General features: G+C 35.9%; 1 protein-coding gene across 6 annotated transcripts in view; it reads left to right on the top strand.

The window, feature by feature from the left end:
• LOC131048585 (protein ILITYHIA) overlaps nucleotides 1–22757 on the top strand; it is a 212581-nt gene that overhangs the window by 79016 nt on the left and 110808 nt on the right. For 5 of the 6 annotated variants that reach the window (XM_057982586.2, XM_057982589.2, XM_057982588.2 and 2 more), the window contains exons 15-19: nucleotides 823–942; nucleotides 1067–1126; nucleotides 3195–3320; nucleotides 3465–3564; nucleotides 3669–3847. In XM_057982586.2, coding sequence (XP_057838569.2) covers nucleotides 823–942; nucleotides 1067–1126; nucleotides 3195–3320; nucleotides 3465–3564; nucleotides 3669–3847 — 585 coding nt within the window. The remainder of the gene's footprint in view (nucleotides 1–822; nucleotides 943–1066; nucleotides 1127–3194; nucleotides 3321–3464; nucleotides 3565–3668; nucleotides 3848–22757) is intronic. The other variant, XM_057982590.2, reaches the window with a different exon arrangement.

Raw genomic sequence — 22757 nt, 5'->3', positions numbered from 1 at the left:
GATTGTAAATTGTTGGATATTTTGTCAGTTTGCATTTCAGTTTATTGCAAATCAAATAACGATTTTACTTCATCAGAAATCTCTTGTTATTTATCATTGTTTGTTTGAATAGGAACTGTATTTCTTAAACCGTCATCCGTGATTGTCAAGAGTAATGAAAATTCACAAGTATGGGTGCTTGATCCGTATTAATTTTGAATACTGCAAAAGATCACGTTGGACATTTTTCATGTCAAATACATGTGTATTACATGGAAGTTCAGATTTGTGAGAAAAATGTACAAATGCTGTGATAGCGATCAGGTTAGACATTTTTTTATGTCAAATACATGTGTATGCATGGAAGTTCACATTTGTGAGAAAAATGTACAAATGCTGTGATAGTGAGTTTACAGAAACAATTTCTAGCACATCATCATATCTCTTCCTATATAGGTATTTGGAGTCTGGAGAATATTATTCTCCTTTAGCATTATGTAGTGTAACATAACCTTTAATGCAAATTAATTAGCACAACAGAATATTATTTTATCTCAGGTGAGGTGTTTTGTACTAGAAATGCCTCTGGGACAGACGACTTGTGCACATGAATCAATTGCCAAGTTGGACAAGTGAAGGCCAAGTGTCCTTACTGTAATTGTTTATCTCTCAGGACTTTTAACCTATTATACTACCCAATTTAAAATAGAGTGTGTTTTCTTATGCATCTGGTTTGAGATTTTTTTTGGGTGCCTTGAAATGTGTTAGGTATTTGTTGAGAGACTAGAGAATACATGTTTTCCAATTTTCTGATAACTTTTTTCTGTAAATCATTGATTACAGATATTATTAGGACCAAGGGGTTTAATGAATTCGGGATGCACGGAATCTCAGGCTGCTATTGCTGCTCTATCAACGGCAATGCAGATCATACCTAATGAAATCTATGCTGAATTTATAAAGGTACCACAAAACTTTTCTGTTGTATCATTCAACAGATGTTTTGACATGTTCTTTGCTTCGCTGCTACAACTTAAACCTGTTAACTTTACATTTGAGTTGAAGATTTCTTTGGTACATATGCCAGAGACTAGAAGAGCTCAGTGAACGAGGCTTGCACGATGGACTTACCGAAACTGATATAAAGGTAAAATTAATATTACATGGCTAATGAAATGGCAGGTTGAAGTTGAAACAAATTCTGTATGCAATATGTATCTGCCATTCTTCCTTTTTTTTATGTGCTGTTTCTTTGTGATAATTTATTTAACAGAGATTTCACAATGTTATCCCTAACTTAAAGAATAATGTGGCAATCTTAAGATTACATGATATTTTGATATAGGTTACATGACATCTTTAATTTATATAACCAATCTTCACACGGAGTAGTTCTGTATGTTTTTCTTTTTTCTTTTCTAATACAGACATTCTCTAACATAAAACAAGGAAGGGTTAACTGCAATTTTGAAAATTTCTTTGAGTCAATTTGGAATTTTCTTCATGCAGATTTATATCACAACACAATATGATTTTACAAGCTATGGAATATTGCTCAATTAGTGTCACTGGTGTTATTTTTTTTTGAAGTTTCACATAATTACAATGTGAAATTCCATTTAAAAAAATGAGTGAATTAAAGGATACCTAGTTAAATGGATGGAAATAGGCATCAAAATAAGTTCAAAAACGAATATGCACTGTAGGAAAGCAGTAAGGTGTTTTAGACTGGTAAATGATTAAATATGCTTATTGTCAATATATGTGAACGGACATTTAAATCAGTAGTTTATCATTCCACTTAATGTAGAAATAATAATGTGAACAATAAATCAATGCTCAATTTTAAATAATAGAGGAATTATTTAGGGGTCTGGCTTACCATATGAATGACTTTGTTGCTGTTTTGCCATAAGGACAGAAAAAAATTAGATCATAATCTTGTTGCCTGACACTGTTGGATGTTGGGGAAGCTGTAGCATAGCATGACTGAGAAGTAAGCAAGATTACCCACTTGAGGATGAAGCTAACCAGGGAAGGCCTATTCTATCAGTTCTGCTATGGCAAAAAAGTTGCCAGTTACCCAGCCAGCAAGCAGAGATTGGTCCTGTTGTCTACCTTTGAGCTAAAAAGACATCGAGCTCTGTGAGATCAGTCCTTTCCTAATCTAGCTTTTGCTATTACAATTCCAATGTGGATACAGTCATGTCGTGGAAAATCACTCACATCACTGCTGAACACCACCCCAAAATCCAGGATGCACTAAACCTGTCAGAAGCCCATCACTTAGCTGTGGCTGCAGCTCGCATGTTTAAAATCAATGCTTGTTGAAATCAAGCAATGTCAACACTGGCTGTTGTGCCACTTAATTTTTCAACAATTAAATTTCTTTTTTGCTGCAAATGTCCATCTGAACTTCTTTTTATCTCCTCTCATGGTCTCTGGTACAGATGCATGAATACCACTGAATTTGTGATGAATTTCTTTTAAAAGTTAGCTAACGCATAGAAACTTATTTTCCAAACAATCTTTTTGGGATTCTCCAAAATTGTCTCTTACCTTTTCAGGACCCATCCTCAACCTATGCTGTGAAATTATGAAGCCCAAATATATCAATTCTGTCCATGTGATCTTTCATAATATGAATGCTTGGAAGCAGAAAATATGTGTTTTCTTAAGTGTCCCATATGAGTTATGATTGCAAACATTTATCTTAAGTGTCCCTCAGCAAGCTTGGTCTTGACAGGTCGATTTTGGATAGGCAAATCTGCTGAAAAGTGTGTTTGAGTAGTGCTCATGAATTGGTTCGATGTGTGAATCCTTTGAAACTTGATGGGGGTCTTTTGATAAATTCAAAAAAGCTTAGGATAAGAATGGAATACAATAAATTTGTATTTATCAAACAAATTTTCTAGTTCAATGAACTTATAGTATTTTTTGCACACAGATATTTATCGAGTTTGAAAACAGCTGTTGGATATGCTGTAATATTGGGAAAAAGAGATTTCGTGATAGGTCTAAAGTGTCCCAAAGTTGAAGTCTTAAATTATTTAAGATTTGCTTTTGGGAAACTTTAATTTCTATTTTCTACTTCTGTAGTTTAATATGTCTTTATTATTTAATTCTATGGGCTGTGGGATCATAACATATGTATACTCATTTTTTAAATAATATTGTATTTTATACTCTTCGTTTCACATGTTTGAAATTTATAGATATTCAACACACAAGAAGGAGTGTTGTCTAGCGAGCAAGGAGTATATGTTGCAGAGGTTGTTACTGATAAAAATATAAAGCAAGCAAAAGGGCGATTCAAATTGTATGATGACCTAGAAAATGGGGTAATGTCCAATGCTCTTCCAAATCTTGATATGTTAACAAAAATAAAATGTTAACTTTTAAGTGCTGCTAGAAAATACTGAATTTTAACTTGTATTTACAGTAATATTATCTTTTAATGACACCTGGTGTAATTTGTTTGACAGGAACCTGTTAAATCTGGGTCTCCTATTCGCCAAACTTCAGTGAAAAGAGAGACAACAAACATGGGGAAAAAGGATATTCCAAAGGCCACAAAAAAGCTTGGTCTGTTATAGTGTACTTCTGCCAATTGTGAGATTGGAATTGAATGTATTTTTTTTTTCTTTTTTGACAAAATCTTCATGTAATAATAATCCTCTCTTATGTAGCAGATGGAGATAAGTCAAAATCTGCAAAGGAAGAGGCACGTGAATTGCAGCTTAAGGAGGAAGCAGCTGTGCGTCTGATGGTCAAGCATATACAAGAAATTCTGTCTCTAATGCTGAGAGCTCTTGGGGAAATTGCTATAGCCAATCCTGTATTTACTCATATGAAGCTACCATTCTTGGTAAGAAATTTAGGCAGGATTTGTGCTGTCTCTTATATTAGTAATCTTTAATGTACTTTTCATTTTGTTATTTGTGGGACTTTAGTTTAGTATCTAAAATACTGCACACTTTTGGAAGCCTTCCAACACTCTTTTATGAGCTTTTTCAATAGAAGATATTATAAAAAATATTTTGGATATACTAAAAGTTAACATAGAAATTATTTATGATCTATGACAAAAATCAGCAGTATCTATTGAGAAACAAGCTGAAACCACTGCCATAAAATCTTTTACAAGTGTTGGCAAATCTCAAGGATTAACATATGATAATTATGTGATTGCATAAAATAAGCAATAAGAATAAAATCAGCAAACTATATGAACATAAAGAAACCCTTTTGAGAAAAAACGCCACATAAGAAATATGTCAAGTATTTAATAAATTCTAAACAAGGAGATACATCCAACACACTGACACTTTCTTCATGTAGACAGCCCTCTAGGAGCACTTATGTACTTAAAAAATAAACTTATGAAATTACCATCTCATTCCTTCATTTTTTAGAGAAATAGGAGAAGAATACCACAACTGGTTTCCGAAAACAATGTACCATCAAACCATAGTAAATGCAAAACTCCCATGTCCAAAATAAAGAGTCTCTTTTGAGAATAGTAAATGTAACTTCTAGTGAGCATTAATAGAAAAAGATGTACTTCATACCAATAACAGATGGCATCTTTGACTTGTCACTCCATAATGGTCCATAATGGCCCATATTCCAAGGTAAGCATCCAAAAGAATCACCCAACTCATATGAGAGCCACCAAAAACATGCAAGAATTGATAAGGTATATCTTGTCTGGTAGATTGATGAAAACATGAGAACTTGTTTTCTTTTTCAAAAGCATAACTTTTATGGAGAAAACATAAGCTAGTTTGACAGTACAAGGCTAAAGGTTATAATAACAACTAACAAAAACTGGATATCATAATATAATAATTGATAGTTCGAATCAAATAACAACAGCCATATATGCAATATGAAGTGGAGTGGCACCATTGTGAGATTTAGTGATAAAAGTGTAATTTCTCAAGTGGGAAAGAACATGAAACAAGTTCATTGTGCCCTTCCCTTGCAGTGACGTGGAGAAGACTTCTCCACATATAATCTTTGAATGCTGCTCAGATCGCCATCTCTATAGGCAACGAACACATCACTCCTCATCCTTCCTTTCTTCTGCTTCTTCATATGCCCAAAAGATGTGCTCCAAGATTACTTTCCAAGCATGTTGGGGATACGTTAAGTGTTAATTTTAAGCAATCGGATGTTAATTTTAAGTAATCAGATTGTAGATGAACAGTAACAGCAAAGAAAACACAAGACAAGACACACCAATACCCTGGGAAAACCTCCCTCTTGGAGGTGAAAAACCCAGCCACCAAAATACAATATGTATACCTTATCAATTCTTAAATGTTATGATCAACATCATTCTTATAAAACCCTAAACTAACTAAGTACCTATCAATTCTTTCATACCAAGCTCTAGGAGCTTGCTTGAGGCCGTAGAGAGCTTTCTTCAGTTTGCACACATGAGTTTCTCTATTATGAATCTCATAACCTTCGGGTTTTTCAACATAGACTTCTTCCTCAATAACACCATTAAGAAAAGCAATCTTTACATCCATCTGATGTAATTTCCAACCTTTGGCTGCAACAATAGCTATAATAGTTCTAATGGATCTAGCAACAGGAGCTAATGTTTCTTCATAATCTATGCCTTCCTTTTGAGGAAAACCACGAGCTACAAATCTAGCTTTATATTTCTCTATACTACCATCAGCAACATGTTTACTTTTAAACAACCATTTGGAAGAAACAATAGACCTACCTTTAGGTCTAGGCACAACATCCCAGACATCATTCTTGATGATGGATTGATACTCTTCGTCTATAGCTAACTTCCATGCTTGTTGGTTCATAGCTTCTTCTATGCTGGATGGTTCAGCCTCAATGATGTTGCACATCATTGCAACATAGTTGGAGAGCTTTTAAGGTCTCTTACTTTCTCTGAAAGTGCCCCTAGGAGCTACAAACTTTTCTGCATCTTGAATTGTGCTTCTAACCAAAAGTGGTCTTTTCTTGCTAACTGTAATATCTCTAAGTCCATCATTTGGAACCAGAGGCTCAGGAGAATCATCATGCTCAATAGGTTTGGGAGGCTCAATAGACTCCCTTTGAATCTCAGGGTTAGTATCAATATCCATAGCTTGATTATCATTAACTTCTTTATCATTATCAATAAGAGAACCTTTAGATTTCTTGAAAGCAATATTTTCTTCAAAGGTGACATTTCTACTTACCTCAATATACCTTTGACCAGGAATGTAGATGCAAAATGCCTTGGAAGATTCACTATATCCAACAAGGATACCTTTCTTCCTAGAAGGCTCTAACTTAGTCCTCTTTTCCTTTGGCACATGAACATAGACAGGACTTCCAAAGATCCTTAGGTGGTTGATATCTGGTTTGACTCCAGTGAAAGCTTCCTCGGGAGTTATGTTCTTCAGGACACGGTGAGGGCATCTATTCTGAATGTACATTGCAGTCTTGGATGCTTCAGCCCATAAGGAGGTCTGCAGGTCCTGATCGTGAATCATAGCTTTGGTAGCTTCAACAATGGCTCTATTCTTTCGTTCAGCTACCTAATGCACAACCTTTGCAAGCATCAACATGAAGTTGATTAAGTTTAGGCATACCTTTAACCATCTTTTCAAGTGAAGGAAGTGCCTGATAGTGAAGATGGCCGAGCCTTCTATGCCACAGTTCGCAAGATTCAGGAGCTTCATGAATGAGTGCTCGAATGGGGTTAGCTGAAAGCTTATACAAACTATCATATCTATTTCCAATAACACGAGCATATTTAATACTAGATTTCTTAGGCCATGCAAGCACTTTACCCTCAGAAAATGCTATTTGATAACCTTTATCACTAAGATGCAAGGACATGCCAGATTCTAAATTTAAAGAAGTGCTACCAAAACCTCTTACTGAATACTGAGCATCATCACCAATTACCACATGAAGGTTGGACTCTTTCTCCATCAAGTCTGAGATATGCTCTCGATATCCCGTGATGTGTTTAGATGCACCACTGTCTATCAACCAAGTGTTACTATCAGTTGGCACATTGCTGGACAATGCAAAAATGAAGAGATAGTCTTCATTATCCTCTGAGTTTGCAACTTCATTCAGGTTGGCCTCTCCTTGCATGGGTGGATTGTGACATTCTTTGGTATAATGTCCAAACTTGTCATATCTGAAGCAACGGACACGTGAAAGATCCCTTGGCTTCTTCCTTGAATCGTAAGCAGGAGGTCTGAAGTCTCTATCTCTTTTGAAGTTGTTCTTCTTCCAATGGCCTCCCTTTCTTCTAACATGTTGGGATGTAAGCACATGTTGATCACCTCCATGAGTTCCTTTATGCATATCTTTGGCAGCAAGGTGTGACTCCTCTTGAATACAATCTGACTGGAGGCGATCGAAGGAAGGAAATTCAGTCTTCCACTTATGCTTTGAATGAAAGGATCCCAAGAGTCAGGAAGACGATTCAAAGCAATCATGACAATATCCTTGTCCACAATCTCGCTTCCAATGGCGCTGAGTTGGTCTTTCAATTCTGAAATCTTCATGAAGAAGGACACGACTGAATCTCCTTTGCTCATTTTGACTGGAAGAAGTTGCTGCCTCAATGTAAGTGTCTGGCTGATGTTGTTGATCTCATATATCCCTTCAAGATGTTTAAACATCTCTTGGTCTGTCTTCAGTTTGGAGATGACTAGAACAAGATGATCCTTCACGGAATCAATAAGGAACTTCTTTGCCTTGAGAGCATTCTTCTTGAATTGGTTTAGTTCTTCTGGATCCGAAGGTTTAGTCAGATCCTTGTCTTCCACAAACTGTAACAGCTCTAATTCTTCAAGAGCAAGGAGGACACGGACCTTCCATGACGTGAAATTGAGGGCACCTTCAAGTCTGTCCTCTACCTTCAGACCTGTAACCATCTTGCAAAACTAAAACAGCAAACTGAAAGTGAAGGGCAACTAATAATCTGATTATTTTGAATGAACCTAAAGCTCCGATACCATGTTAATTTTAAGCAATCAGATGTTAATTTTAAGTAATCAGATTGTAGATGAACAGTAATAGCAAAGAAAACATAAGACAAGACACACCAATACCTTGGGAAAACCTCCCTCTTGGAGGTGAAAAACCCAGCCACCAAAATACAATATGTATTATCTCAAATGTAGGCAATTACAATACAACGAACTTATCTCAGATTGCTGTCCAAACAGCAAGTTAGCAGAACAGTGAAGAATGCAGCTCTTATCAACAACAGATGACTAAAGGAGATCAACAGCAGATGTCTAAGGGAGAATGGATCAGAATTGCACAAGAAGAGACTTCAAAATCTTGACAACTTTGCCTAACAACAGCCTTGAATAAGTTCGCCAATATTGGAGAGCAGATTATATCCGTGGTAGATGATTGATTGAATGACTTCATTGGTTGTTAGTTTTATATCAACCTTTTGGCGCCAAATACCCCCAAGTCGGCTTGCATGTTTATTTAATTATATTACATTGTCATTATACATTCCTCACGTTACACATTTGGGTCTAGCTTAATAATAGATTTATATGAGAGATAATACATATGAATTTTAATTGTCATTGACAACATTAAAATTCAATAATCAGGTATCTGTGCTAGCTATTATTTTCAACATAAAGTACATTGCAAATACATCCATAGGAAATACATAGACAATTAAGTGTTAGAATCAAGGCCCATGGCCTTCTTTGTAATGTCCCCTTCTGGATTTACGCTGGAATTTGCCCACAAAAATGAATATTAATGCTATTATCTGCTGCTCAACAATGGTCTTTCCCTGATATGTATATGTGTTTCTTTTTACTGATTGCTTCAGATGTTTCAATCTACCCTGATGTTCCTTTTCCAATTGATTGCCTGCTTTTAAGTCTGCTATTGCAACTTTCAGATTCAAGTCTTCTGTTGCATATCATCTACAGATGCTATGATTGAATTCCTTTATTTCTTGATGTCCTTTTTTGGATGAATTGCTGTTCCTTTTATATCTCCATTTGTGGGGAGTCACGCCCTTTTATTGTGGGGGAGTCACGTCCTTTCTTTGCAAGGGATACATCCCTTCACAAAGGGTCGCTGGTCCTTTTTCTCTATTTATTTACTGCTAATAATATCGTTTACCCAAACTCAGTCGGCCCATTTAAATAGTTTGCTATTTAATCCTATTAATTATGGTAGGCCATATTAAGTGCTTCTTGTTAATCTTTTATTGAATTATTATCTTCCTAGATCGGTTCCTAATATTGAACCTGGGGGGGTTGGCTCTCTTAAAATAATAGTTGTTATTTTAAGTTTATAATTCTGGGTCGACTTTAGATAGGTTAATATTATTAAATTTAGCAATTAGTTTTATCTTTATTTGGTCGGCCTTAATATTTGGTCCTTGATGAGGTCGGCCTCCTTTAATCTTAAATCCTAAGTTATTGGTTTGGGTATGGGTTGTTAGAAGTACGATTGCCGTTGCACCAAAAGATTGACCCGTTAATGCCCGATGCAACCACTAGACAAATAGAATTCACAAGAGGCGGTTAAGCCATGTCACAAACCCGAGCACTGCGCTGCACAACACAAGGAGACCAAGGGCGCACACCTTTCAACAATCCCCCCACCCTAGCGTAAGCGAGGGGGTTTGAACCTATGATCTAGGCGCTGATACCATTGTTAAGAAGTATGGTTGCTGTTGCACCAAAAGATCGACCTGTTAATGCTCGATACAACCACTAGACTTATAGAATCCACAGGAGGCGGTTAAGCTATGTCACAAACCCGAGCGCTGCACTGCATAGCACAAGGAGAACAAGGGTGCACACCTTGCAACATGAGTATGGGTACAGATTCGCGGGTACGACAAAAAAATGTTTCCTTGGGTACGGGTACGGGTACATCCGTATACACACACACATGTATGTATGTATACATATATTATATATATGTTCAAACATCAAAATTCTTAAAATAAAAATTGTATCAATGTATAATTATAAGAAGAGTGATACTCATGAATCCATAATTGCCAATAAATATCAATAAATATCAAAAATAGAATTTTGATACTCATTCATAATTTGCAAAAATGAAAATACTCAAGTCTCAGGATGCCATTACACAATGAAAATTCAAATTATAATCCATTTTAATATTCATGTTATTCTTCATTAGAAGTATCAAGGTCAATATCAACATTCGGTTCAATTTCATTTGAAGCACAATCAATTGGATTGCCACTACCACTAGCTGTGTCAAGTGCAAAAGCTGGTTCAATTTCATTTTTCAAACATTTGACAAAATGCCAAATCATTAACAACACAAGTATAGAGATTTCACAAAACATAACCAAACAGCTGCTACATCTGTTAAATGTAAATCAACTGAAATCAATCTTAGTAATGCTGATATAAAGTTTACTTACCCCATGTTCATAGTTATAGCTCACAAATGCAATTGAAATGATATTTAATTGCTTGCTTGCTGGCATATTCTGATTAAAAATGCTGTCACAAAGTTATGAGAGTGAAATTGAGGTTTTAATTTATGAAACTATAGAGGAGGACCCATAGAGAACCCAGACACCTAGGAAGAACCCAAGCCGTATATTTTTCAATGTGAGGGTCCCTAAACTAACTCTTGGAGATTTGTCTTATTTATTTAATTTGGTTGACCCAACATTTGCACAATATTGTAGATATCTCTTAATGTGAAGACAAGAACTTTATATATTAATATGAGGATTAGAAACATGACACACATCTATGAACTCAAATGCAATAAATTCGTATCTTTTTGGTTCACTCTAGTTATTGTCATATTCTAGATCAACCAAAAATAAAAATCTCATGATGATAGGAATATGTTTATAATAATCATAGACACTCATTGAGTAGACGTATCAGAAACACATCAGGTTGAACCAAACATAGAGCATACACATGAATATATGCAAACACGGATCATACATGTAAACACATGTTTTGTTAGATCCCTTCTTATTGACTAGAATACATCCATTGATTTATTTTTTTACCTTGTAGGTTGGCAGGATCAAAGAAGAAAGAAAGAAGTATTTGGATCTGGAATAGGCAAGTGCATCAAAGGGTTTGTTATGGGCTAGGAAGGGGGCCTAACCTTGCCTTACTACTCCCATGAGTGAGGAAGGGGGCCTTGTTGAATATTTTGTCATTGATGTCAAAGGTTGATGATCAAGGTTGTATAAATTGTATTTGGATTTGCAATAGGCAAATGCATCAAAGGGTTTGTTATGGGCTAGGAAGGGGGCCTAACCGTGCCTTACTACTCCCATGAGTGAGGAAGGGGGCCTTCTTGAATATTTAGTTGTTGATGTTGAAGGATGATGAGCAAGGTTGTATAAATTTTGGAGGATTACTCAATGTAATATGGAACTATGTTTGGCTTTCTGAAAAGAATCGGATTGAGACGCTTATCAAGCTGCTGATTATTCATTAGATCTTCATCAATTACTTGCTTGAGCCACTTGTTTGTGTGCTTGAGCTGCTTAGTTGTTTGTTTGAGCTGTTTGGGTGTCTGCTTAAGCTATCTAGATGTCTACTTTACTTCCTAACGTAAAGTCTTTTTACCTCAATGGTATCAGAGCAGGTTGCCTTCAGAAATAGAGCTTAAATGCTTGGAGGTTGATCCTGATGGCACACATTGTTGGTAATATTGTCATTGATGTCAAATATAAGAAGACACTGTCAAAAGAATTAGATGAGACTGTTTGACAAGATTGTTGTCCTTGATAATTTAATAGGTGTAATATAGTACTATGAAATAAAAGTTAATATTGTTGAAGACCAGTTTATCTACACTTTAATGCAAGTATTATATTCAATATGTCCCAAGCATGTTGAAAACATGGAAGTCAGAAGATCACTTGTGGCAACTTCTGAGCTTACGTGGATATGCAATGAGTGGATTGATAGATGATGCTCAGACACTTGTTGAACATGCAATTTGAAACTTATAACCATAGGATAATCATAGGCTCTCTTACAATGAGCTCATGAATGAGGAGTCTGCAACTCTAGCTTTGTGTGACCTTGCACCTTGTTTTGGTGAAGGTGATGAAGACGCCATATCACAACAGTTTGGAGTATCTCTTCTGATTGTAAGTCATGATGAGAATGCTTATATTATACAGACCTTTCAGAGATGCCGTTGGGGGAAGAAAGATTCATTAAGACTCATGATTCATTACGAGAAAAACTCAATTCATTTTATTGACCAATCTAATGACAAAGACTGGTCAAGTCTCTGTCGCTAAGAATACAAAGACATGGGAGTGGAAGATGTGTTTGCTGGAGTATATCACAAAAGAAGTGGCACTGGAGTTGCGATATGAAGCATGTGAAAAGGAAGCTTTGTGATTCAAGGTTTGTAATCCTTTCTCTGAATTAGAGAAGATAAAGGCACAGTCGTAGCCAAAGTCCAAACAATGATTATTACATACGAGGATACTGCAGTCACAGCCGAACACATGTATGGTTATCAAAGAAGCTATGGTAAAAGTCACTCCAAAAGCCGAAGGGATTGCATAAAAAATTAAAGTTTATAATAATATGCAGCAATCTGTTCTATGACAGCGATCTGTATATTTATCAGCATGCACTGTGATAGCAGTGATCTGTGTATTAGTTAATAATATAATAAGTGCCAAAGACAGCATGAATATTTTTTTAATGTTGTGTCCACTGGAAACATCAGCGATTAGAAGGAATTATATAAAGGTGACTACAGACAGCCCGATGCCAAAGTTAATGTTTGTGTGTACAAATTTTAATACGTCTCTTCATTCTGATCATGTTCCTACCCACATAGATGGCGGCGACTCTGATATTGTTGCCACGGATTCTATGAAGGATACAGTCTATGCAAGGATGATGAAGTTTGAGTTTGGAACAACAATTATAAAAGAAAAAGCTAACATAACGTTAGAAATATGAGCACCCGGTAATATAATAAAGATTAAATAAAGTAGTCTTTATTGATTTCGGTTGAGATGGTCGATAATAGTTATGAAAATATGGCATCGATAATATTGAATTGATCATGAAGATAACCCGTAGTTATGAAACGATATCATCACAACCTATGGCTTCAAAAAGATGTAACCTTATGATTGGTTACGTGAAAGGTATATATATATAAGGGAGAATGAGCCGCGTGTTGTGAGAAAGATGAAGTATGTGTAAAGTGTGGAGAAGAATGTGAGTGGAGTAGAATGTTTTGAGCAAAGTGATGTGGGTAAATAAAATGCATCTTATACACCAGAAATATGTAAAGAAAATATAAATATGTGCTTCAGGACAATCAAATATACACTTCATATAACAGTTTTGAGAAAGAGAGTAAGAGAAGATTAATATTCAGGATAGAGTGAAAATTATATGCAGATTGATAAAGTAATTGTAAGGGATATTGGAACAAAATCTAAGAACATATGCAGAGACACCAGTCAGTTTGCGAAGCGATTGTGATCAGTAGTGTGGGAGTTTTATGATCATCATTCAACCATATTGGAGGAACTTTAAGGAAGATTATGTGCAGATTGAATAAAATATTGAGAAAGGTTTTATAACAAACTTATTGTCATAATATTAGCAGATTTGAAAAGAAAATATAGTTAGATTTGTGGAGTAAAGTGGTATCCATCATTCGTTGAGAAAACAACGTTGTAAGGTGGAAATTAATATTTGTGAGGTTGGTGCCTCATTTAGGTGGAGTTAGTGCTTCATCCTTGTGGGTTGGGGCTCACTAAATCAGATTTGGGAGTTGGTGCTTCTAGTGGGTTGGTGCTCACAAATTCTCTATTGGGTTGGTGCTTCTAGAGTTAGGGGTTGGTGCCTACACCCAATGTAAAAGAAGAATTGTATAAAAGCATTAATTTTCCATGGTTTTCTCTTGTAAGGGTTAGCACGTATATATCTTGTGTTCTATTTGTGTTCATAGTAGTTAGATCTCATGTGAATAATGATACACAATGAATATGTTTATGAGATAAGTTATATGTTTGTGATTAAAGTTCAAGAAGTAAAAGTTTGTAAATATACCGATTCACCCCTCACCTCCCCCCTAGTATATTCTTGTGCTCTTCACAGATAAGTGCTCTTGAACGTCTTGCTATGAATAGAGCTCCTTTATTTGATGGCTCCAACTATGCATTTCAGAGTGTTTAAATGTGAGCTTATTTGATGTCTCTTGGTTTTGATGTTTGAAATAGCGTGGTGACTGGTTACATGATTCCTTCAAATCCTCTAATGGATGTTGATAGGAAGAAGGCTTTTGAAAACAATGCAAATGTCATGAATGCAATCTTATGTGGTTTGTCTTAGACAAAATTTGTAAAAGTTATGCATTGTCATACAGCTCATGACATTCGGGAGAAACTACGAAAAACATACGAAGGAGATGGCAAGTTTAAGAAAGTAAAACATCAGACCGATAGAAGAATTTTTCAAAGTCTCAAGACGTAGGAAGAGGAAAATGTTGCTGCTTGTTTTCTGCGAGTAGATGAAGTTGTTGACTCTATCAAGGATTTAGGAGAAAAGGTTGAGGAGTCTAGTGTAGTCCAGAAAATTTTAAGGTCTCTTTGCAATTTGATGCAAAGGTTTCAGTGATTGAAGAGATGACATAATTTGATAAGTTGACTGTTGAAAAGCTTCATGATATTCTATCAACCTATGAGATGAGAACAATCTCTAGTTCTTCATCCAAAAGGGAGGCATCCTTAAAAGCTTCGAAGAAAGGAAAAGATAGAGTATGTATCTAGTGAAAGTTTTGATGAAGAATCTGATTCTGAAGAACTGCATTTTATAAGGAAGTTGAAGAAAGGTTTGGGTAAATATAATGGCAAGTTGCCTTTCAAGTGTTTTAACCAGAGTTACAAGACTCGCAGAGTCTAGCATTGACTCGGTGAGTCTCGAGGCCGAGGCCAGAGGACCCCAGGATTGGACTCAGCCTCGACCAAGTTTGGCCGGGTCTACACTTCTATCTGACTCGTTAGACTCACCGAGTCTCGAGGCCAGGACTCACCGAGTCTCGAGGCCAGGACTTTGCCACCTAGCAAGGTTATAAAAAGCCAAAAAAAATTATAATTTATAGTTTATAGTCCTGATGGCTGTCACAATCGATATTTCAAAAAGAAAAAAGAAAATGTTTATAGTTTCTTACTACACAGTGTGATCCCTACTCCTAGCTAGTTTTCTTTAACTTCTTAATTTCAAGGTTGCATGGGTATGGGGTACTCGGAGACGTTGGAGACTGGTACAGGTACCGGTACGGCTATTTTTTCAAAATAGGAGACAGGGGTACTTGGAGACGCCAATTTTTTTAAAAATATAATTTAATAATTTATAGAAAATCTGAAAATATAATGACATTGAACTTTCAAAACAAGAATTAACATTCACTTTGAAGTTTAAGTACACAAATGTGAAATGAGTCAAATCAAAATGTCATACAAATGTCTGAAAATGGGGTTCACGTCAGTGGTTTTTGCTTCTGCCCATGCATCACGTCAAACTTTTTGACTTTTGCACGTGTTATTTAGGGTGGAGACGGGAGGGTTCGTTGACGTGGAGTCTCCTATGTGTAGAGACATCTCCTGACGGGTCTCCGGTACGGGAGACGCGTACCAGTCTCCAGTACGCGTTCTAGGGGGTTGGGTACGGGTACCCATGCAACACAACTTAATTTGTAATCAGTGTGTCAGCAAGATTCCATGTAGCAAACTTGGATGAAGTATACTTGGAATTTCCCACTAATGTTTTAATTCAGATTAAAATATTTATATGCGATTGAAAGAAGAGAAGCACTATGCCCTAAAATGTGGTTGCCTTCTATTAAGATGTTTTTTTGAAATTATGACCAATTTATGACATTTTAGCAACTATGGATCAAGCAAACTGTTCTACAACATTAAAACCCTCCTATTATTATATACATGTTAAGAACTTTTACTCTACACACAACAATGATTTATAGTTCATCAATGGACTTAAAATTATTTGATTGATTCCCAGATTTGACGTTGTGGCAGCTGCATTATCTCCTAAGAGCCTTTCAGATATTTAACACGTGTTTGTTTTAACCTATTACAACAAACTGTTCTAATTGCATTGTATACTTTCCCAATTATAGAACTATCTTCATTACCAATAGAACTATATCCCAATCAACAATGAGCAAAATAGATTTGAAGAGAGTGCATTAATAAACAATATAATAGGTTAGACTTTGCACTGTTTTAGAGCAGCAAAGATTCTAAATTATATGCGTAAATTTAAATAAACAAAACATGCTCATGCAATGACCATACATTCTACATGTACTTGAGATGATTATGAGTTCTCTAGTTAAAATGCTCCTCTGAGCCATAGACTTCTAGGCTCCTCTAGTTACAATGTTCCTCTAAAGTCTAAGGTTCAGAGGAGCATTGTAACTATAAAAATTAATATAGAATGTATTGGCTCCTTTGAGCCTTAGACTTCTAGACTCTAGCTTTTATGTTGATACGTGCTTTGAACTTTTGATGCCATGGATTTCATATTCCATGAATTGTATAGACATTTGACACTATTTATATTTATAATGTGTTATTTAGTTTAGATTATTTCCACCCCAAGCCTAAAATTTGCGTTTATATTTATGTGATGAATGTAAACTTGTGTATGTGTTCATAGTAGTTTCTATTTGATGAGATTATTGCGTTTTTGAGGTTTATTTATTAAAAAATGCATGAAAGAAGTTTAAAATTGTTTAAAATCTTTGAATTTCTTGGGTTTTTCAATTTGCCGAGTCTTGGCCGAGTCTTTGCCGAGTCTGGGCGCCGAGTTTGAGTCCGAGTCAAAAATCAGCTTGCCAAGTCTGAATTGAGTTTGAGAGTTGTAACTCAGGTTTTAATTGTGGCAAGGTAGGACATTTTGTAGCTAAATGTCCACATGTAAAAAGTGAGGACAGCAACCACGGAAACTAGTCTAAGTTCAACAATAAGAAGTACAGGGGAAAAGAAAAGAAGGCTCAAAAATTCAAAAAGATTCTCTATTCAAAGGAGGAAAATGTTTTAGTAGTTGTTAGTGATGAAGAGTCTTTAAGTGATGACATATTGTTCATGGCCATAGAAGAAGCACACATTGAAAACCAAAAAGATGAAGATCATATTGATGAAGAGGAAGGAGAAGTGGATCTTGAACAAGAGCTCTAAGTGAAATCAAGAAACATAGAAAAATTAGAACTTGAAGTTGCTGCTATAAGAAGGGAATGATTAAAGAACCAAGACATCTCAAGCCCTTGGAGATGCAGAGAAGATGATAATTGATTTGAAGATTCAGGTTGAAGAAGCAAAGAAGATAGAAGAAGAAATTAGAAGTCAACTTAAGCTCTAAGAAGAAAACTGTGAGAGACTTGAAGCTGAAATTGTTTCACTTAGAAAATTGGATAAATCTTTGACACAGTTGAATCATGAAAAGGTTGATCAGCAAAGTCCCATGTCTTTGGACAAGGTGTTTGACTCACAAAAATAATCTACTGATAAAGGCGGAGTTGGCCTTGAAGAAGGTCAAAGTTCTAAGTCTACAAAAGAACAAATCAAAAGATCAATGATAACAGCACAAAGGATTCACCTTAAAAAATCAGAAACAATGCTTTCAAAGGCCTCCTATCTCAAGGCAAGCACATACGACCAGGTTTAACAATTCTTTCTTTTATGGTTATTGTTTCTCTTGCAATTATTTTGGACACATGGCAATCAACCGTAGAATGTTTGCAAGAAATGATTTCAGATTTATGAGTAGGAACTCTTTTGCCCCTCCAAGGAATTACAATGTTATATGTTATAAATGTAATAACTTTGGTCACACTGCAAAAGCTTGTAAAAGTGGTATGGCAGATTTCTCAAAGTAGGACCAAAAGGTTGAGAAAAAGGACAAAGCAAAGGAGGTTACTAAGGTTTAGAGAAACAAGGAGAAAAAAGTTTTAGAAGAATCCTTGGTTGTGCAAACAACCTTTCTTGCCCATAATGAAAAGGGTATATGGTATGTTGATAGTGGCTGTTCTAGGTATATGATTGGGGACGAGCAAATTTCTAACTCTCAAAAGGACGAATGGAGGTAAGGTAAGATTTGGTGGTAATTCTTCTGCCAAAGTTGTAGGTAAAGGTACCCTTGTTTTGAATGATGGTGAAACCAAAGTTGAGAATGTGTTTAATGTAGAAAGTCTAAAACATAATTTGTTGAGTGCGAGTCAGTTATGTGATTAAGGACACAATTTGGTTTTCAATTCAGATTGTTTTGAAATTAGTAAAGATGGTAATCATATTGTTGATGCAAGTAGTGTTGCTAACAATCTATACATTCTTGATGATATCAAACTTGAAAACTGCTGTTTGAGTTAGGTGGATGAAAGTTGGCTATGGCATAGGAGGTTGGGACACATGAATTTTGATAGTCTTGTTCAAATCAGCAGGAAGGAAGCTGTCAAAGACATGCCAAAGCTCACTAAACCTTCAGGCATTGTTTGCAAAGAATGTCAACCGGGAAAGCAAACAAGGAAGAGTTTCAAATCAAAAGAGTATTCTAGCACAGATTCTCTTGAGTTGATTCATATTGATTTGTGTGGGCCTACAAGAACTAAGGGTTTGCAAGGTGAGAAGTATTTTATGCTTTTGATTGGTGATTTTTCAAGAATGTCTTGGTTTACATTTTTGAAAGAAATTTTCAGAGGCACTTGAAAAGTTCAAGGCTTTTAAAGCCCCAGTGGAGAATTAGAAGGGTTTAAAAATAAAATGCTTACTTTCAAACAATGGGGGAGAGTTCACTTCAAATGAGTTTGTAAATTTCAGTGAAAAACATGGCATAAAAAGACACCAGTCAGCTGCAAGTACACCTTAACAAAATGGTGTTGTTGAGAGAAAGAACAAATCAGTCCAAGAAATGGCTCGTAGTATGATGAATGAGTCTGAAGTGAAGGATTCTTTTTGGAGAGAGGCCGTGCACATTGTTGTCTACATTTTGAACAAAACTCCATATGAACTGTGGAAAGGTAAGGCTTCTTCAGTTAAATACTTTAGAATTTTTGGTAGTCCTTGTTATAATAAGAGGGATGAAGACAGTCTTGGGAAGTTTGGTTCCAGGGCTGATGAAGGGATTTGTTTAGTACACTTTTCAAAAAGTAAAGCTTATAGAGTTTTTAGTAAAGGGTTACACAAAATTGTTGAATGTGCTAATGTGAAGGTTCATGATGACACTAACATATGTGATAAGATGCAAGATGATGATGGTAATTGTCAAATAGATGAAGAAGAAAGTGTTGTTCAACAAACACCTTCAAATGTACAACATGGAACAGTAGATGCAAATTCTAGAATAGCTGATTTTAATTCTGAAAATGCATCTTCAAGTGTTCAACATGGGACAGCAGATGAAACTACAGAAAATGCACCTACAGTTGACAAAGGTAAGAACACTTTCAAGAGCTTTTTGAAGACTTCATCAAAGTTTGTTCAAAGAAATCATCCTATTGATCATATTTTGCAAGAGGATAGACCAAAAGCCACAAGAAGTGTTAAATATTTTGAAAATGAAGATATCTCCTTGCTGTACATGATTGAGCTTAAAAGTTTTGAGGAGGCAGTTGAAGATAAACATTGGGTGGCAGCCATGGAAGAAGAGCTTGATCTGATTCATAAAAGTGAAATACAAGAACCCAAGGCCCAAATACAAGAACGTGATTGGCACAAAGTGGGTATATAGGAATAAGCTAAGTGAAGATGGTAAAGTGGTGAGGAACAAGGCGAGACTTGTGTGCAAAGGTTGAAGGTATTGACTTCGAAGAAACTTTTGCTCCTGTTGCATGCTTAGAAGCTATTAGAATGTTCTTAGCATTTGCTGCTTATAAAGTTTTTAAAGTTTTTAAATGGATGTTAAATTTGTTTTTTTTAATGGTAATTTGAATGGAGAAGGTTATAGAGAGCAGCCTGATAGGTTTGTTTTATCAAAAAATCAGAACTATGTATGCAGGTTAAAAAAGACTCTTTATGGTCTTAAATAAGCCACACGTGCTTGGTATGCTACACTAGATGGTTATTTGCAGCAGTAGGGATTCAGAAGAGGGATAGTGGACAGCAATTTGTATGTTAAAGAAGTTAACCATATGCTGATTGTTGTAATTTACTTTGATGATCTGATTTTTGGTAGTAATTGTGAAGAAGTGTGTCAAGCTTTTGCTACTTATATGAAAGATTTCAAAATGTCCATGTTGGGTGAGTTTTCCTTCTTTCTTGGCTTGCAAATTCACCAATCAGATAGAGGGATTTTTATTTATCTAACGAAGTATATTAGAGAGATGTTGAAAAAGGTTTAGAATGGATGATTGCAATCTTGTGAGCACTCCAATGGTGACTAGATGCAAGTTAAGCAAATATGGTGAGTCTCCTGATGCTAATTAAACTTTGTATAGGTCTATGATAGGAAGTGTTGATGTGTTTTTTATGCACATGCAAATACAAAATAAAATACCCAAAAATATCTTATCCTCTCTTGAACAAAGTTACTCAAATGCTTAAGACTGGCTTAAGGATCACTTGAGACAACTCCAAGGTTCTTGTATGTCGGGTCACAACTTGTGGATAAGCTCATTGGTTTGATGTGATTATGTTGGAATCACGAGGGGACTTATGTTGAATTGTTGAATGCTTGAATTGCTGGAACTTGATCATTTGATGTAGCAATCTTGTGATGCCTTTTTTATCCTAAACTAGCTTGAGTTTAAAAAAGGACAAAAGGAAAGGGCTGAGGAAGCCTATTCTAATCCTAAAAACGCAAGAAAATGGGTGAATGATTATATGAAATCCTACTGGGTGAGGTCTCACCATCAAACTGAACAATTTGACACAAGCTCAGTGCAGTCTTCTAAGAGATAATTCAAAGATGTTCAAATCATTATCATCAAACATTGATTACCATCCGAGTTAATGCATAAGCAATGGATATATAACTGTTTGAAGTTAAGCTCATATCATTCCAGTTGACCACGCAAGGCACACTTACAATCAACAAGAGGCTAGTGGTATGGACTAAACAGATTCCACACAAATGCATTAAACAAATTCCTCCATTCAATCTAGTCAACATGAAAGCAAATGTGGAGTAGAAACCATGAGACTTGTTGAAATAATACATTTCACCAGAACTTCAATGAAAAGAGTATCTCATTTACAAGTCTTTAACAATAATTTCTTCTTCTCCTAATCTATTCTAACTTCTAACTTCCACTAAACTATTCTTGAGCTACTAACTCTTTTATTACTATCACTACTCTTCTAAACTCTCTATTAACCTTTACAAATGAAGAGCTTGAGGCTTTTATGATGCTCTTAATACAATTCAATGGTATAGATCAATTTGAGATCATCGACCGAGATTTTACAATGAAACCCTAATTAGGGTTTGTTACAACAAACTCAATTTTTGACCAATGGATAACGGGGGTAAGTGCCTCAAAGTTTGTGCCTTCATATGATGAGCCTGGTTCATTGAATCCAGATGTGCTGATGTGGAACTCCTCTAATTGGTGAGTAGTGACGAGGATGATGACTAGGACGCCACATCAACTTGTGCTTGTAGACTTGGTAGATCATCATGAAGGGATGTTGGAAGATATCTCTTGATACTCAACATTAGTCACCTGCTCAAAGCTTGATGTAATGATGATGATGGTAAGTCTGATGTAGCTGAGTCATTCCTCCATCCTCGCCCGTAACTTCTCCTTCGCTCTCCTTTGATCTCTTCATGTCTCCTAGATGTGGTGAGAGTTGAAATTCCTCTTGGGCATTCTTGTGCTTGTAAATGAAGTTTTCTCCTTTGCATGGTGGTGTAGATCTTACAATCTTCTTCCTTTCACTTTGCAATCACCATCCTTGATTTTTTTTGTATTTGCTGATGAAGTTTTCCTTTTGAGCACATCTTTTTGACTTTGACATTGAAATTTCTTCCTTACAACACTTGTTTTGATCCTCCTTTGAAGTGATCCCCTTGATTTTCCTACAAAACAAACAAATGAACATCAAACACACATGACATATAGCCTCTATAATCTCTTAATTTGATATGATTTCTGATTTTATGTGATTTGCAAGTTTGATAAGAGCATGTAGAGAAAATCCGCTCTCATGAAGGAGCACTTGAAGTTGAAGTTGCTCCAAAGAAGGAGCACTTGAAGTTGTTTTCCAAATGAAGTCTCGCTCACTAATGACAATTCAGATGCACTAAATCACACTCAATCAAGGTTGTAGGGGTAAATTCGCTCCAAAGAAGGAGCACTTGAAGTGAAATTTGCTCCAAAAGAGGAGCTCTTGAAGTTATCCTCAAACTTGGCGTTGAACTTGCTTTCACTCATTTCCCTTCATTCTATGGGTTCTAACATTGAGTCTAGAGTGGATGCACATGAAGTTCGCTCCAAAGTGGATGCACATGAAGTTCGCTCCAATTGGGATGCACTTGAAGTTCGCTCCAGAGTGGATGCACATGAAGTTTTCTCCAAAATGGATGCACATGAAGTGACCCTCAAACTTGCATTTCATCATCTTAAACTCAAAATTGTTCTTTTCCAAACATATGAAGATATCAAATCGGCTCAAGACAAAGATTTATAAGCAACTATGCATCTTATCTTGGGCAAATGAGGCAAATTCACTCTCAATTAGGAGCACTTGAAGTGGAAGTTCGCTCCAAAACTCATGCACTTGA

This window comes from Cryptomeria japonica, chromosome 7, assembly GCF_030272615.1.
Source record: "Cryptomeria japonica chromosome 7, Sugi_1.0, whole genome shotgun sequence".
Lineage (NCBI taxonomy): Eukaryota > Viridiplantae > Streptophyta > Pinopsida > Cupressales > Cupressaceae > Cryptomeria > Cryptomeria japonica.
This window is presented reverse-complemented; position numbering and strand designations above follow the sequence as displayed.